This window comes from Oryzias melastigma, linkage group LG21, assembly GCF_002922805.2.
Source record: "Oryzias melastigma strain HK-1 linkage group LG21, ASM292280v2, whole genome shotgun sequence".
NCBI classification, from domain to species: Eukaryota; Metazoa; Chordata; class Actinopteri; order Beloniformes; family Adrianichthyidae; genus Oryzias; species Oryzias melastigma.
The window spans coordinates 2,450,558-2,464,206 of record NC_050532.1 but is presented as its reverse complement, the minus strand read 5'-3'; the positions used below and the strand labels follow the sequence as shown (position 1 = coordinate 2,464,206).

Below are 13,649 nucleotides of genomic sequence, written 5' to 3'. Positions count from 1 at the left end.
TCACAGAATGATACAAAGATGAGACGCTCAAACTGATCTCAGGAGACGAGCTTGAGCCACATTTGAGCAACAGATTTTTCCTATGGGAAGGTCCTGATCCTTAACGTGTCTTTTTCCTTTCATTTTTTTCAACAATAAGTGAATGTTTACACCATGATAAACATTTTAAGAGATATATTAACATCCTTCGAGGTTATCACTGTTGGTACCGTCCGAAGACCGGAAAAAGCTTTAGCGGAAGTGACATGTGGTTCGCGTATGCGGGAGAGCGGTGCAACCGTTTTGCTTCCGCATACCGAAAGTGCAGCGACAGGCGTGTCCCATAGTGAGATACAGAATGAATGTTGAAAGTGTACTCCCAACAAAGTTTTTTTATTATTATTATTTTAATGGAAAAAAGAAAGGAAGTACTTTTTTTTTTTTTTTTTAAACTAAAACATTTTTATGGAAAAAACATTTAAAAAGCTAAGAGTCTTAAAAGAGTGCTGGGAACCAGAGCTCTTGGAGAAAGCCCCCCCCCCAAAAAAATAAAGAAAAGGGAAAAAGTAAAAACGGACCATTAACTCCAAAGTGTAAAAGTTTTCGGACTTCTTGTCCCTCTGTAGTTGCCGTACTGTTTGCTTACGTCACAATCCCGCGACTGCCCACATGTTCGAGAGCGCAGCAGTTTCCGGCGTTTCTAGTGAAAAATACAGAAGCTAACGAGGAAAAAGGCTGCACGTGAGTCTCCTACTCACAAACAAACGTTGACACAACCATCAATGATTAGTTTTTAGTCATTTTTCCTCCTCGGGAACGAGCGGAGATATGAAAACCGCCTGTAAAGTGGAATGTTCATTGCACTGACATGGTTTCCTTCCAGAGTTTTCTAAATCTCTTTGCCAGAATTAACCAGTTTGGAAAATCAGGCCGAATATCCGAATCCAGGATGGTTTAGAAAACCTTTCAAAGCTCTTCATTCACTGCCTAAACAGTTCTGTTATCGTTTCTGAAACTGTTCAGTCTTCCAGAATTTATCTGATCCCTGGAATGAAATCAGAGTTCTCCAGATCTGAATCTGAAATGAATCAGGAATAATCCTGTTTCCTCCTTATCTCAGTTCCAGCTGAAGAAAGCATCTCTGCTGGGGGATTCCCTTCTTCCTCATCTTCCTCCTCCTCCAGTGCATCATGAGTGGGAGTGATGATGATGATGTTCCCACTCTGTCTGCTCACACTCTGGCTGCCCTGCAGGAGTTTTACGAGGAAACCGGAACCGGTCCGGACCACAAGGCAGTTCCTTCTGATCTGTTCAGTGTAGGTGCTTTGAAGGAGGACTGGGTGAGTTCAGGTCGCTTTACAATGCTGGAGAACTTTTTTACATTTGTTTACATTAATCTACAGCATGGTCTGGTCTCAGATGTAATAAATTCCGGTGGAATTTTTCCTAATACATTTTTTTTAATGTATCATTCATAAAGATGACACATTTTTAGAATCTCTGTAGTTTTACTGTCCGTTTTTTACGTGCTTTAAGTTTCTGCGTCTGAATTTCTGTCCTGTGCTTCAGGCTCTGGCTCCTGATGTCAGTGTTACTGATCACACGGATACTTGTTTGTGTTGCAGCGGATGAGTCAGTTCTGGTACAGTGATGAGACGGCAACACGGCTAGCAGAGGAGATGGTGCGAGAAGCTGGAGAAGGAGGCAGGTAGGGCCGCACGATATGAGGAAAACGTACGATTAGCGATCAATAATGTGATGATGGTATGACTTGTGATACATGGATGAATAGCAAACCAAAAAACAATTCATTTCCATTTGATTGCAACAATTTTGTTTAAGGAAAAGTCAACATAACATAAATTACCGGTATACTCCAGATGATCCTCCTCTACATAGGAGGTGGGGATCTGATTGGTCAATGTAAAATGGGCTCTAGTTGATTCATTAAATACTTCTCATGAGTTTGGTTTAGCATGTGTGTAAACATTTAAGTTAACCATTCATTGCAGTTTACGACGTCTTTTGAGATGCACATTTTACACAGGCTAATATCGCGATGATGATACATTTGCGGTTATTTGATTTTTAAAGAATTTATTTGTAAATGATGGTGGGAAATAAGAATTTGGTCGATAACAAAAGTTCAATTCAATACTTTATTATATACCCTCTGTTGGCAATGATAGAAGTCAAAAGTTTTCTGTTAGCCTTCACAAGGTTTTCACAAACTGTTGCTGGTATTTTGGTCCATTCCTCCATGCAGATCTCCTCTAGAGCAGCAACTCCCTCTAAAGATTTTCTATGGGATTAAGATCTGGAGACTGGCATGGCCACTCCATAACTTTGAAACGTCTCTGATGAAGCCCCACCTTCATTACCCTGGTAGTGTGTTTGGGGTCATGTCATGCTGAAAGATCAGTGGCCTTGTATGTCTTTCATTTCCTAATAATTGATTTATCCTCACCAAGCTGCTTACCTGTTTCAGATTCAGTCTTCCCAGTAGTGATGGGTCCGGCAATACCGACACGTCGGCCCACAGGTCGAGCTGATTCAAATCAAATCAAGTTTATTTATAAAGCGCTTTAACGGAGAGAGACCGCTACAAGCGCTGTACATTAAAACACCAAGAACACTAACAGATACAATACAAGCACAAAACAACTAAAACAAGACAGTAAAAGAGTTAAAAACAGAGTAAAAACAGAGCAGAGGCTCATGGAACGTTAAAAGCGTGACTGTAGAAATGGGTTTTAAGCTTATTTTTAAAAATTGACAGAGTTGAATGAAACCCCGTATCGGTGCATGTAGCGCTTTAGGAAAAGTCACATGACCGATACAGTGACTGTCACTGTGTCACAGAGGCCCTGAACTGTGTTTTTGAGGAAGTGCATCAACCAGCAGTGTTGCCAGATTTGGTGGTATTGATTTTGATATTGCGGGTAAAATTTTCTATGGGCAAGTTTGGCGTCAATCTGACAGGTTTGAGTTTGTTTTATTATGAATCTGAACAATCTTTTATCTTCAAAAATCTTTTATTTTGAAAAAATGACTTGATCCTCTTGGTTACATTTCTGTCACTGTGATGCTAAATCAGTCCAGCGGTTTAGTTTCACAAAGCTGTTGACCCAGTTCTCCCCGCCCACCTGTGACTGACTTTTTATTTGACTAAATTTTTCCTAAATGTGTTGAATGTGGTGTTTTAATTATGCTTGTGGAATTATTCATTAGTATTTAAATAGGGTTTTAGCCCCCCTCTCTGACTCTCATCTGAAATTAATCATTTTATGTTTTGTAGTTTAAATGTCCCATTTGTTTGGCATGACTGTCGTACTTGATTAAAAGCTCTTCCTCAATGCTGAGACATTACAGAGGGAGGAATAAGTACACGACAATGACAAATATTGACATGTTTATTTATTCACTATCAGTGGAGTGTCTTACTTGGTTACCAGCAATGGTGTTTTCTGTCCAGCTGGGGTCAGTATTGAGTGACACGGTATCGACAGTATGATACAGTTTGGTAATTTGCCGAAACGCTTCATAAGGCTTCATCGATCCATCACTAATTTCTCTCACAGTTGATTTCTTCACACTGAGCTTCTTACATAATGCAGATGCAGCCTTCCCAGCCTGGTGCAGGTCAACAATTTTGCTTCTGGTGCCTTTTGACAGCTCTTTGGTCTTGGCCATAGTGGAGTTTGGAGTGTGACTGTTTGAGGGTGTGGAAAGGTGTCTTTTATATAGATAGTGAGTTAACATTAATACGGGTAAGGAGTCATTTTTCTGGATTTCTAATTTTTTCTCTCATAATTGAGGCATACCTATGATGAAAATGACAGCCCTCTCATATTTTATAAGTGGGAGAACTTATACAATTGGTGGCTGACTGAATACTTCTTTCTCCACTGTAGATGCTGTGGTGACTTTATTTTCCACGCTAAAACAGCCTCTGTTGTTGGTACCGCCTGTGCCATCCCTCCTCTGATGTACCAAACTTTAGGAGACTTTATTCCTCAGGTAGTTATTCTCCGTCTCTCAGGATAGCCTGCGTGAGCGCGCCCAGTGTGTACCAGAAGCTGAAGCAGGGCGTGGTGGACGGCTCAGAGCGGGTCACCGCCATCGTCTTTGAGTTCGACCGCCGCTTCTCCACCTACGGAGAGGACTTCATTTTCTATGACTACAACAAGCCGCTGTCTCTTCCGGAGAGCGTGGAGCCGCACAGCTTCGACGTGGTCCTGGCCGACCCGCCGTACCTGTCCGAGGAGTGTCTGAGCAAAGTGGCCGAAACCATCAAGTACTTGAGCAGAGGCAAAGTGCTGCTGTGCACGGGTGAGAAGAGGGGGCTGCCCGACCTGAGCCTGCACGTGTTTTCTGTCAGAACTAACCGCTGCTCTGTTACAGGAGCCATCATGGAGAATCTCGCCAAGGACCTGCTGGATGTTAAAATGTGCAGCTTTGAGCCCCACCACAACAGAAACCTCTCCAACGAGTTCCGCTGTTTCGTCAACTACCCGTCCAGCCTGCTGTGAACCTGAACTTTTGACCTGATCTGTTCTCTGATCAGAGCAGGGACTGTGGGAAACGAGGACTGTCGTTTCAGGAGAGGAGATTTTCACTTCAATCAACAGAATACTCGTTCATGTCTGCTCATTTAAAGAGAAAATATTGACGTTTTTCCAGGAAGAATATCAAACATCTCATGAGTCATATGACTGATAGTCAGAATGGACTGTTAGGCAAGATAATAAATCAAAATAACTGATCTCCTTTTATTATTTTAAAGATTTTTTTTAGTTTTGAACAGCTTTTAAAGTCCCCTCCAATGAAAATCATGTTTTTTGAGTTTTTAACATGTATGTGTGGCATTTTTCTTCTGAAAGAGAAAAAATATAATAAGAAATCCTTTCATGTTTGCATTTCCGTGTATTTCTCCTTTTAAATCGCTGTCACTCAAAGTGCCAGAGAAAAACTCCGTTTGAATTCCTGAGCTTTGCTTACGTCACGACAGCTGGCCCGGATGTAGCTGTAGAGGACAGAAAAGAGAGGATAACGTCCCATTCTGGGCTGTAAAGGATTGTAATTCAGTGTTAGATTTCATTATTTTCCCAAGGAATCTGAGGGAAAAATTGATTAGATTTATTAGTCACAACAATGTCAATAATTGTGTGATTTTGCAGAAAAAGAGACATTTTACAACTAGATGGAGGAAGAATCAGAGTTTTGTAAGAAGTTATTTGTGAAGAAGGGTACAGTACACAGTGGACAGTCGGCACTTTCACAGGTATGTTTTATTTTAGGCGGATGTTTTTGTGCGTGTTTATATGTGACGAGCAGAAAAAGTGATTGAAATTCATGTCGTCTCCACATCATGCAGTGATCGCACTGACCGCTCATATTTTAACTGCGTCCAAGACGCGACTTTTTAAAGTTGACCTCACATATTTAAAATGAAACTGAAAGTAAAATACAGTTAGCTGTCACAAATATGCTGTCCGCGTTTGATCCGACCCGCTCAGGATCCACCGGGTGGTTTAACCGGACACCGTAACCGTTCTCCTGAATCCCATCGTCTGCATCTAAAAATGTCACCACTGATGCTCACTGGTGCAATGCAGCCTAAATGGTCATGTTTTATTTTGTTATTTTTGTTTTTTCATGGGCTTATCAAAGTCTGTGTCTCGCTAGCATGTCTGGAGGAATAAGGGGTGGAGTTACGCAGCTCAGCACCATAAGCCACGCCCACACAGAGGGATTTTTGGAAACAAAGGCTTCAGATCAACAGGAAAAATGGCTTTTTAAGACATTTAGGATGTGGAATTTTTGTTAAAAACTTCAAAGTATTGATTAAAACCCCACTGGGAATGTTTAAAGAAAATGAAAAAAATGTTGAAGGGGACTTTAAATAAATCAAATTGAATAAATCGAGTTCCCGAGCAGAAACCCGAGTCTCAACATTTGGTTATAAAAAGCTGATTTTACCAGTAAGTTATTCCAAGTTCATCAAACACTCCTGACTTATTGTTAGTAGTGTGATGTAAAAGCTTTGCACCAATGAGTCAGGCAGAGCATCTTCAGCCCTTGTTTCCTGCAGCAGAGACTCTCCTGGCTTTGGCTCCTCCTCTCTTCAGGCTCTGGTTGCTCTGCAGCTCTCTGTCCTTCTCCAGCACTGGAACGCAGGTGCATCCTACAGCGATGGAGACGTAGATCTCAGAGTAGGAGTGGCGCCCGCCGGCACAGGACCCGGTCCTCCTGAGGATGACGGACGGAGCGTAAACCGGACTACTGCGGTACTGCCTGCTCTCCTCTCCTGATGGTCCAATCAAGCAGCCTTTGCACAGGCAGTAGGCCTCAGGGATGGAGCGAGGATATCTGGTCGGGTCGTATGAAATCCTGAAAAACACATGGAATTAGGTTTTTTCTACTTTGTTAAATACATCTTCTTAACCATTAAGAGAAGCACAGACATGCTCAACATAACTTCACACCATTCAAAGTGTGCTAGAACTAATGACAGAGGTGAACATCCAAACTTTTATCTCTCCTCCATCAAATCTATCAGACTCAGTTCTAGTCAGACCCCAGACAGGTTTCCACAGCCCAGTCTCCTGCTGGGCCTTCCGCCAGTGAAAGCAATTCCAGGAAGCTCCAGCAGCTCCGTTTTCTGTTAAGTTTTGGATCTTTTCAGCAATGACATCAGCCGATCATTTGAAGGTTTTATGAGCCTCTTCATGGCTGAGCTACTGTGATTCCAAAACATTTCTACAATGAAAAAGGAGCTGCCACTGGCTGACTGGAAAACCCAGCAGGTATGACATTAATGGACTGGTTTATTGCTAAAGTGGCTTCATGCAACAGTGGAACGGAGCTTTTCCATGAGTTTCATAATCACACACTGGTGAACGCAGAGCGCTAAGATCAGATACAGAATGATGTGACGTCAAAGAAGCAGGATGAATATAATGAAGAGGACTGTAAAAAAAGCTGGAGATCACATTACCCTTTTTTCATGTCATTATCAAGCACTATTTAAGAGTTTACAAGGTCAATAATTGAGCTTTATGAGAAACTTATAAAGACCTTTAAAAAAAGTAGATCATGAAAAAGAGTTTTCATTTCTATAATTCCACTTGAAAAATTCCACTTTCATAGAATATAGATTCAGCACAGACTGTTTAATTGATTTCAAGTATTCATTTGATTATTTTTGCTTAAATTGAGGTTGAAGCTCATACCACAAAAACAGGATTAAAAAAAATGAATAGTGTGGAGAAATCTTTCACAGCATTGACTGGTATAAACTGAGTTTCACCAACTAATTATCTACTAAAAGCACAGCTTCTCCACATGTCATTAAACTGGTTGAGTTTGGTTCAATATGGGGAAGAATTCAGACTTCTATCCGGTTTATGTTAATAAACCGGATATTTGAAATCAATGGGCCCTAAATCTATATTCAAGGAAATTTTTCTTTTTTTAAATGGACTTCTGAAAATAAATACACTTTTTCATGCAATTCTATTTTTTTTTTAATAGAAAAGGTCTGTGTACAGCACAGATGTGAAAGTCAAGACCCAGGGGTCGGATCCGGCCCTCCAGACCCTTTTATGCCATTTTTTATTAATGAACCGATGTTTTTGTGCGCTTATTTCTAACTTATGTAATTATGCCAAAATGTATTTTATTGAGAGTAAAATATTAAAAGTTATTAAAGGTTTAAGTTGATTTATCCTGGAATAATATTCCTGCCTTTCTTTATTATTCAGTAATCTTAAAGAGTTATGGTTTTAAATAAATCTTTAGCCTGTTCGGTTTTGGATTTTGGCCCCCTGTGCTATTGAGTTTGACACTCCTGTTGTACAAAAAAGATTTTTGTCAAATGAAATGAAAATTCTCTTCTGATTTTTCTAAATAAAAATGCTGTTCGTACATGAAGCTTCATTTATATGTTGGATTGTTTTGAAGCAACTTTCTGAGACCTTTATCTGTCCTGCTTTTTGGCTGCTTGGTCCACCACATCAAGAATCAAGAAAAGCTTTATTAATCCAGAAGGAAATTTAAAAGCGGCCAGCTGCTTTTACAATCACAGACATAAAACCCTAAAAACACTTAAATTTAAATATAAAGAATCAGTAAAATATTCCTAATTAAAACATATTACAATAAAATCCATAAAACATTCAGATTAAAAATTCACTAAAATCCTCTTGTGCTGTTCAGTCAGGGAGTTGTACTGTCTTATTGCACGAGGGACAAAAGACCTGCTCAGTCTGTCTGAATAAAGAATTTTGTGATAACTGTCTGTGAACAAAATCACAAAGAAAATGCACATTGGTGTGTTTAGTGGTTTGTGCTTTTGTCTTATTAGAAGGTCAGGATCTTTCTGTGTGGGGTTTGCATGTTCTCTTTGTGCATATGTGTTCACATGCAGTCCAGAAATATTCTTCATTGGTTTTGGTGCCCGTTTGTCCATGTGATTATGAGTGTGTGTGACCATGCAACAGACTGATGGCATGTTCAGGGTGTCACTTTTGCCCAATTGCCTCCATGACTCCAAAATTTTGGGAGATGATTGAAGATAAATGTAAAATTGCAGTGTTCATTTTCTGTCTAGTAATTTTTTTTAAAAGTTATCTAACATAAATCTAAAAATATCCTATGGTTAGATGGCTACAAATGAGTTATGCAGACATTATGCATATACATCTGATAGAAGAAAAATTGAGACACCTGAGATGTCCAGTCAGTTATTTTGGTGTCCGGTGGGATGAAGCACCACAGACTGCTCACTCCTGTCCGGCTCTCACCTGTAGGCCCAGGGGGAAACGCTCAGCAGGTTGACCGGGAGGCGCGTCCTGCTGGCGCTCAGGGTCCCCGCCGCGGACGGGCAGCTCAAGTTGAGTTTGTCCTGCGGCTTCAGCTGCAGGGCGTGGTGGAAAGCGCTCATCACTCCCACGGACAGCCGTCCGAACATCTGCTCCAGAATCTCCTCCGGAAGATCCAGACAGGATCGGGCCCTGGTGGCCTTCTTCTGGACCCGGTTCGCACCCAGCAGCGCCGCCAGGTGCAGCAGCAGCAGGACGCGGATCCGATAAGAACCAGCTGTCATCTCCTCAACGTTTCTCCAATCCTCTTCAAATGATCATTAACAGAACAAATATGAAGTCTAAGACCCAGCCTTTACTGCAAGCAGCCCGCAGCGCCGGAGAGCGAGAGACACGTGCGCTCCAGCAGAGTTTTTACAAACATGCTCTCATCAAAGCCACAAACAGCAGATGCATTACAGAAGGGAGACTTTCAAATACTGGTGTGGGATTAATCCAGGAATTAAGTCCGAAAAAACACACATTCCACTTCCACTTTCTCTGGAAACCTGTGCGTAAAATCCTTTGGGAGACGTTTGGATGCAACGGCGTGGCGCACAGAATCTAAATCAAACCGAAGCGCTGACAGATGAAGTCCCGTCTGAGGCTCAGAGCCACGGAAACAAAAATGAAACTTTTTCTCAGCATGTTTGAGAGCAGCTCCTGACGCGAGTGGGAAGTCCAGACTGTTGGCCGCGCGCCTCCGCTGCTGGACTCCAGATTGACTGGAACCCGCCCTGGAAAACCTCTGGAGTTCAGCGCAAACGACGGCTTCCAGCTAACAGTGTTTGGTATTATTCCATATAAAGCGATTTATTCCTGTTGTCTTTAAACTACCCACCAATCAAACAATCAAAACTTTAAAACTGATCCCAATTAATTGGAAACAAATCATCTGTAATAATCCAGTTTCGAAATTGAATCCATCAAGTCTTTCAAATCTGTGTTGCATCTTCGATCAAAACAGAAGCCCAAAGCGCCACAGTGCTCAGGAAAAACAAATCCCAACACTTATGAATTCAAATATTCGTTTATTAAAAAAATATTAATAAAAAAACAGAAACGAAGATACAATTGAAGACAGAATAACCTGTCTAAATAGCAGTAAAGACTGTTTTTAATGCAAGATTGCACTTTATTTAAAAAATAAGAGTTTAGCTTTCCTTTTATTTTTATAGTATAATTTAGTTATACAACATCAGGTCTAAAAAAACACTTGAATGTATACATTTCTAGACATATAAACTGTTGTCTTCACCCAAAGAGACTCAGACAAGCTGGATTTGACAGAAAACGTTTGGTAGAGAACAGATCTACTCTGGTAGAAGGTCGTCTCCAAGATCTTCATCAGCAAATTCATTGTCTTCCACGACTCTCTTTGCTCCTGTTTTTGGTCTCTCCGTTGGAGGTCCCAGAGGGTCCACATAATCCGCATCTAAACACAGGAAGAATAAAAATCCTCTTTAATGGATATGGGTCTAATTTTATGTTTGAAGATGAAATTAGAAGCTTATGCCTGTAATTATATGACACCAAGTCTTTAATGGATCATAATAGAGCTGTGAAAGAAAAAGCCTGGAGAAAGATTTGCACCACTTTGACATTTCACACTAATCCTCTTCCAACTTGGTGGAGATGTGCTAGTATCAGGTAGCAACAGTCAGGTATGAACACCATATGCTAAACATGCTTTCAAAAAAGCATGTTTAGCATGTTCTTGAAGGTGCAAATGTAAACGTGCTGAACGCAGCTTTAGACATAAGCATCTGATTCCTCTTCCGTGTTGCAGCATAACAGCTTCTTTTTTGCCTCAGTTGGATTAACACATGCTGCTGCAGCCTATCAGACACTTTCTGGCTGTTTTTTGTGATCTGGAATCTTCTGAAACCAGCGAAACAGGTGGCCATCCAGGCCTTTAGAGTTTAGACTTAAAGTCCCTCTAAGACATCGTTTTAAAATTAAATAAAAAGGTTTCCAGTATTTTTTTAATTATGAAGTTTTTGACCAAAATCCCACAACCTAAATGTCTTAAAAAGTCATTTTTCATGTTGATCTGAAAACGGTTTCCAAAATCTCCTCTGAGGGGGCGTGGCTTTTGGTGCTGAGCTGAGTAGTCCCGCCCCTGACCCCCCGACCCCTCGTCTGATTATGATAGCTCTGTGTCTCTCTAGCATAAATCTTCACCACTGCTACATAAAAACATCCATCAATCTGGGTAATGTCCAGCCGTATGGTTCTGATCCAGATGTCAGCTGGGACGAGGAAGTGAAGATCTTCATGGACAGAACTTCCTCCAAAATCCTGATTCTTTCTCCTTCCAGTTCACCAAAGACTCTTTTAGCTAATTCTCCAATGTTTATTGACTGTGATCAATACATTCAATCATTGGTTTCTCAGAGTTCTTGATAAAATAATCAAAGCTAACATCAAAATGCTCTTTCATTGATTTACAATCCTTTCCAACTGCGGTCAAATGAGCCGCCGTTCACATTTCCGTGGTCACATCAAGAAGCTCCGTGGAGTCTGGTGGAGATTTTCCAGCGTTCTCAGTCCTGCTACCGTAAGTATTGGATGAAACTCACACCAAAAATCCAGTGATGCTGATTTGACCACAGAAATGTGAACGGCGGCTCATTTGACTGCAGTCAATGTGAAGATACCATCTTCTCTTCTCCAGAACCTGAACTAGACACTAGGAACAGATGAGGGTTTAGTGCATGTGCAGCAGAGCTGTTGATGGAAAGAAGATCATTCATTCAAACAGAGTCTGTCCAAGACAGTTTGATTGACAGATTTAAAAGACTAAATGATTTCTGATTACATTTGTTCTCTTTCAGAAGAAAAATGACACAAAACTCAAAAACAGGATTTTCATGGGAGGGGGACTTTAATGAAGTGCACCTTGTCTTCAATGTTTTATTTACTAAAATAACTACCATCTGTTTTTTTTTTAGAAACATTTATTACTTTTGACAAGCGTCTAGATTATCATTTAGTGACTCTGGAGCACATCTGATGACCTTAAAGCAACATCTGACAGAAAAATCTCTGCTCATCTGAGAACCCCTTTCAAGACATTGAACGATTCCCAACATAAAACAATGATAAAATGTAGATGTTTGGTCGAAAATAACATCCTATTAGATAATTTTTGAGACCAATTCCAATGAAAATGATGTTTTTGGAGTTTTAAACATGTTTTTGTGGCATTTTTCTAACAATGTAGGACACGTATAAAGACAATTGAGTTTAAAATTTCCTTTCTTAGTATTTTTTTTTAATTCAAATTGTGAATCAGGAGCAGCAGTTTAAAAAAAAACTTATTTGTGATATAGAAAATATGTTGTTCAGGTCACAAGCTCCCTGCTTTGCTTAGACAGAGGGCTCTCAGCACCGGGGAGGGGAAGAGGGTGTTGGGTTGCACCGTGCCCACTACTCAGAGGTGAATTTCTAATAAACACCTGCCGCTCTGCAGAAACTATGTCCTAGAAATCAACACAGGTCTTTTGATTTTGGCCAAAAACATCATAATCATGAATAAAAGACCACTGAGAAGGCTATTAAAGGGTAACAAAACCTTACATCTACTTTTTTTGGCTGTTGACCTCTATAAATGGGGCTTTAAAAGTCCTGTCTGTCAGTCATTGACACATTTTTGACAAATGAAAATAAACCTATTTAATTCCTGAAAAATATAGTCAAAAAATGTCTGTGTGCTAGCCCCTACAGGTTGAAACAATGTATTGCAGTTGAATTTATTTTGTGATTGGTCAACTGGTGTAAGTCACAGAAGTTCCACATCATCATGTTCAGGAACTCTAGTATAAAAGCCCCGCCCATCTTTGATTCTGTAACTGTAACTGGGTCATATTTTTCAAATCTGGGCTGAGAATGCAGTCAGCCTCCAACTGCCCTGTTTGGTTACCCTTTAAATTAGATCAAAAGCTCGTTGAAGTTGGTCTTTAGTTAAACCTTTTGCTATTTTTGCACAAATCCAAATGACAAGTGCAGTCTGAATAATCTGGATCGACATCGCTGCAGTGAGATGGCCATAAATGACATTTGTGTTTTTTCTCATTTTATGAAGCAAAATGTTTATGTTTTTGTTCAGGACGTGATAAAATCTCTCATTTTAAATAGTTTAACTTCAAAACTATCCAAAGTTTTTCAGTAGTTTATGGGAATCAAACCAATGACCCTCTGATCAAAAGTCATCTCTCCAGGACTAATGCAATGCTGTCCTGTGGGTGGAAATGTTTACCTGTTTCAAGACTGCTTCCTCAGTTCTTGTTGTGAGGACTACAGTCCACTACTGTTAAGATTACCTAACAGACACTCAGAACTCTAAACCACCAATTTTTCATGGGGTCACTGAACATCTCATGTGTCTACAAATCTTTAAATGTTGAGGGTAAAAAAACCAAGCAGGCCACCTGGATGAACACACACACACACAGACAGGACACACAAACGCATTACCAAGTTCCTTCGGGCTGCTGCTCTCATAAGGCTCATTGGAAGCAGGAAGTGAAATGTTTTTGCCACTGCGGCGCTCTCCTCTGGAGCTGTTGCTGCTGTCTGCATGAAACAGAATGGAAAACACACAGCTCTGATGGTTAACAGGTGTTCAGATCTGAACGCTGTACAGGTTTTAAACACAGTCAGATGTCACCCTGTCAGTCATCTGCATGGTGGCGCTCTGCAGAATGTGATGAATGCTTCTGAGAATGATTAAGACTAAGTTATGAAATAAAAATCAAATAGATGGAAAATGGATGCATGAAATTGTGATTTTTTTTTTTTTTT

At 40.4% G+C, this 13,649-nt stretch overlaps 3 protein-coding genes across 3 annotated transcripts in view; 1 reads left to right on the top strand and 2 right to left on the bottom strand.

Annotated features, from left to right (window-relative positions):
- The first annotated feature begins 133 nt into the window (after window positions 1-133).
- eef1akmt1 (EEF1A lysine methyltransferase 1) lies at window positions 134-4,744 on the top strand. Its single transcript, XM_024287281.2, has 5 exons — window positions 134-720; window positions 1,100-1,319; window positions 1,605-1,687; window positions 4,022-4,311; window positions 4,384-4,744. The coding sequence occupies exons 2-5, from the start codon at window positions 1,170-1,172 to the stop codon at window positions 4,509-4,511; spliced, it is 651 nt and encodes a 216-aa protein (XP_024143049.1). The 5' UTR covers window positions 134-720; window positions 1,100-1,169; the 3' UTR covers window positions 4,512-4,744.
- Window positions 4,745-5,621: 877 nt separating this feature from the next.
- On the bottom strand, window positions 5,622-9,501 carry il17d (interleukin 17d). The gene is made up of 2 exons (XM_024287282.2): window positions 8,787-9,501; window positions 5,622-6,372 (listed from the first exon to the last, which is right to left on the bottom strand). Exons 1-2 carry the CDS (start codon window positions 9,086-9,088, stop codon window positions 6,054-6,056), a joined length of 621 nt encoding a protein of 206 aa, XP_024143050.1. The 5' UTR covers window positions 9,089-9,501; the 3' UTR covers window positions 5,622-6,053.
- Window positions 9,502-9,857: 356 nt separating this feature from the next.
- LOC112154779 (intraflagellar transport protein 88 homolog) overlaps window positions 9,858-13,649 on the bottom strand; it is a 12,121-nt gene continuing 8,329 nt past the window's right edge. Inside the window, exons 8-9 of the mRNA XM_024285940.2 lie at window positions 13,323-13,421; window positions 9,858-10,278 (exon numbers count right to left, since the gene is read on the bottom strand). Of these exons, the coding sequence (XP_024141708.1) occupies window positions 10,157-10,278; window positions 13,323-13,421 (221 nt within the window). The 3' untranslated portion in view covers window positions 9,858-10,156. The remainder of the gene's footprint in view (window positions 10,279-13,322; window positions 13,422-13,649) is intronic.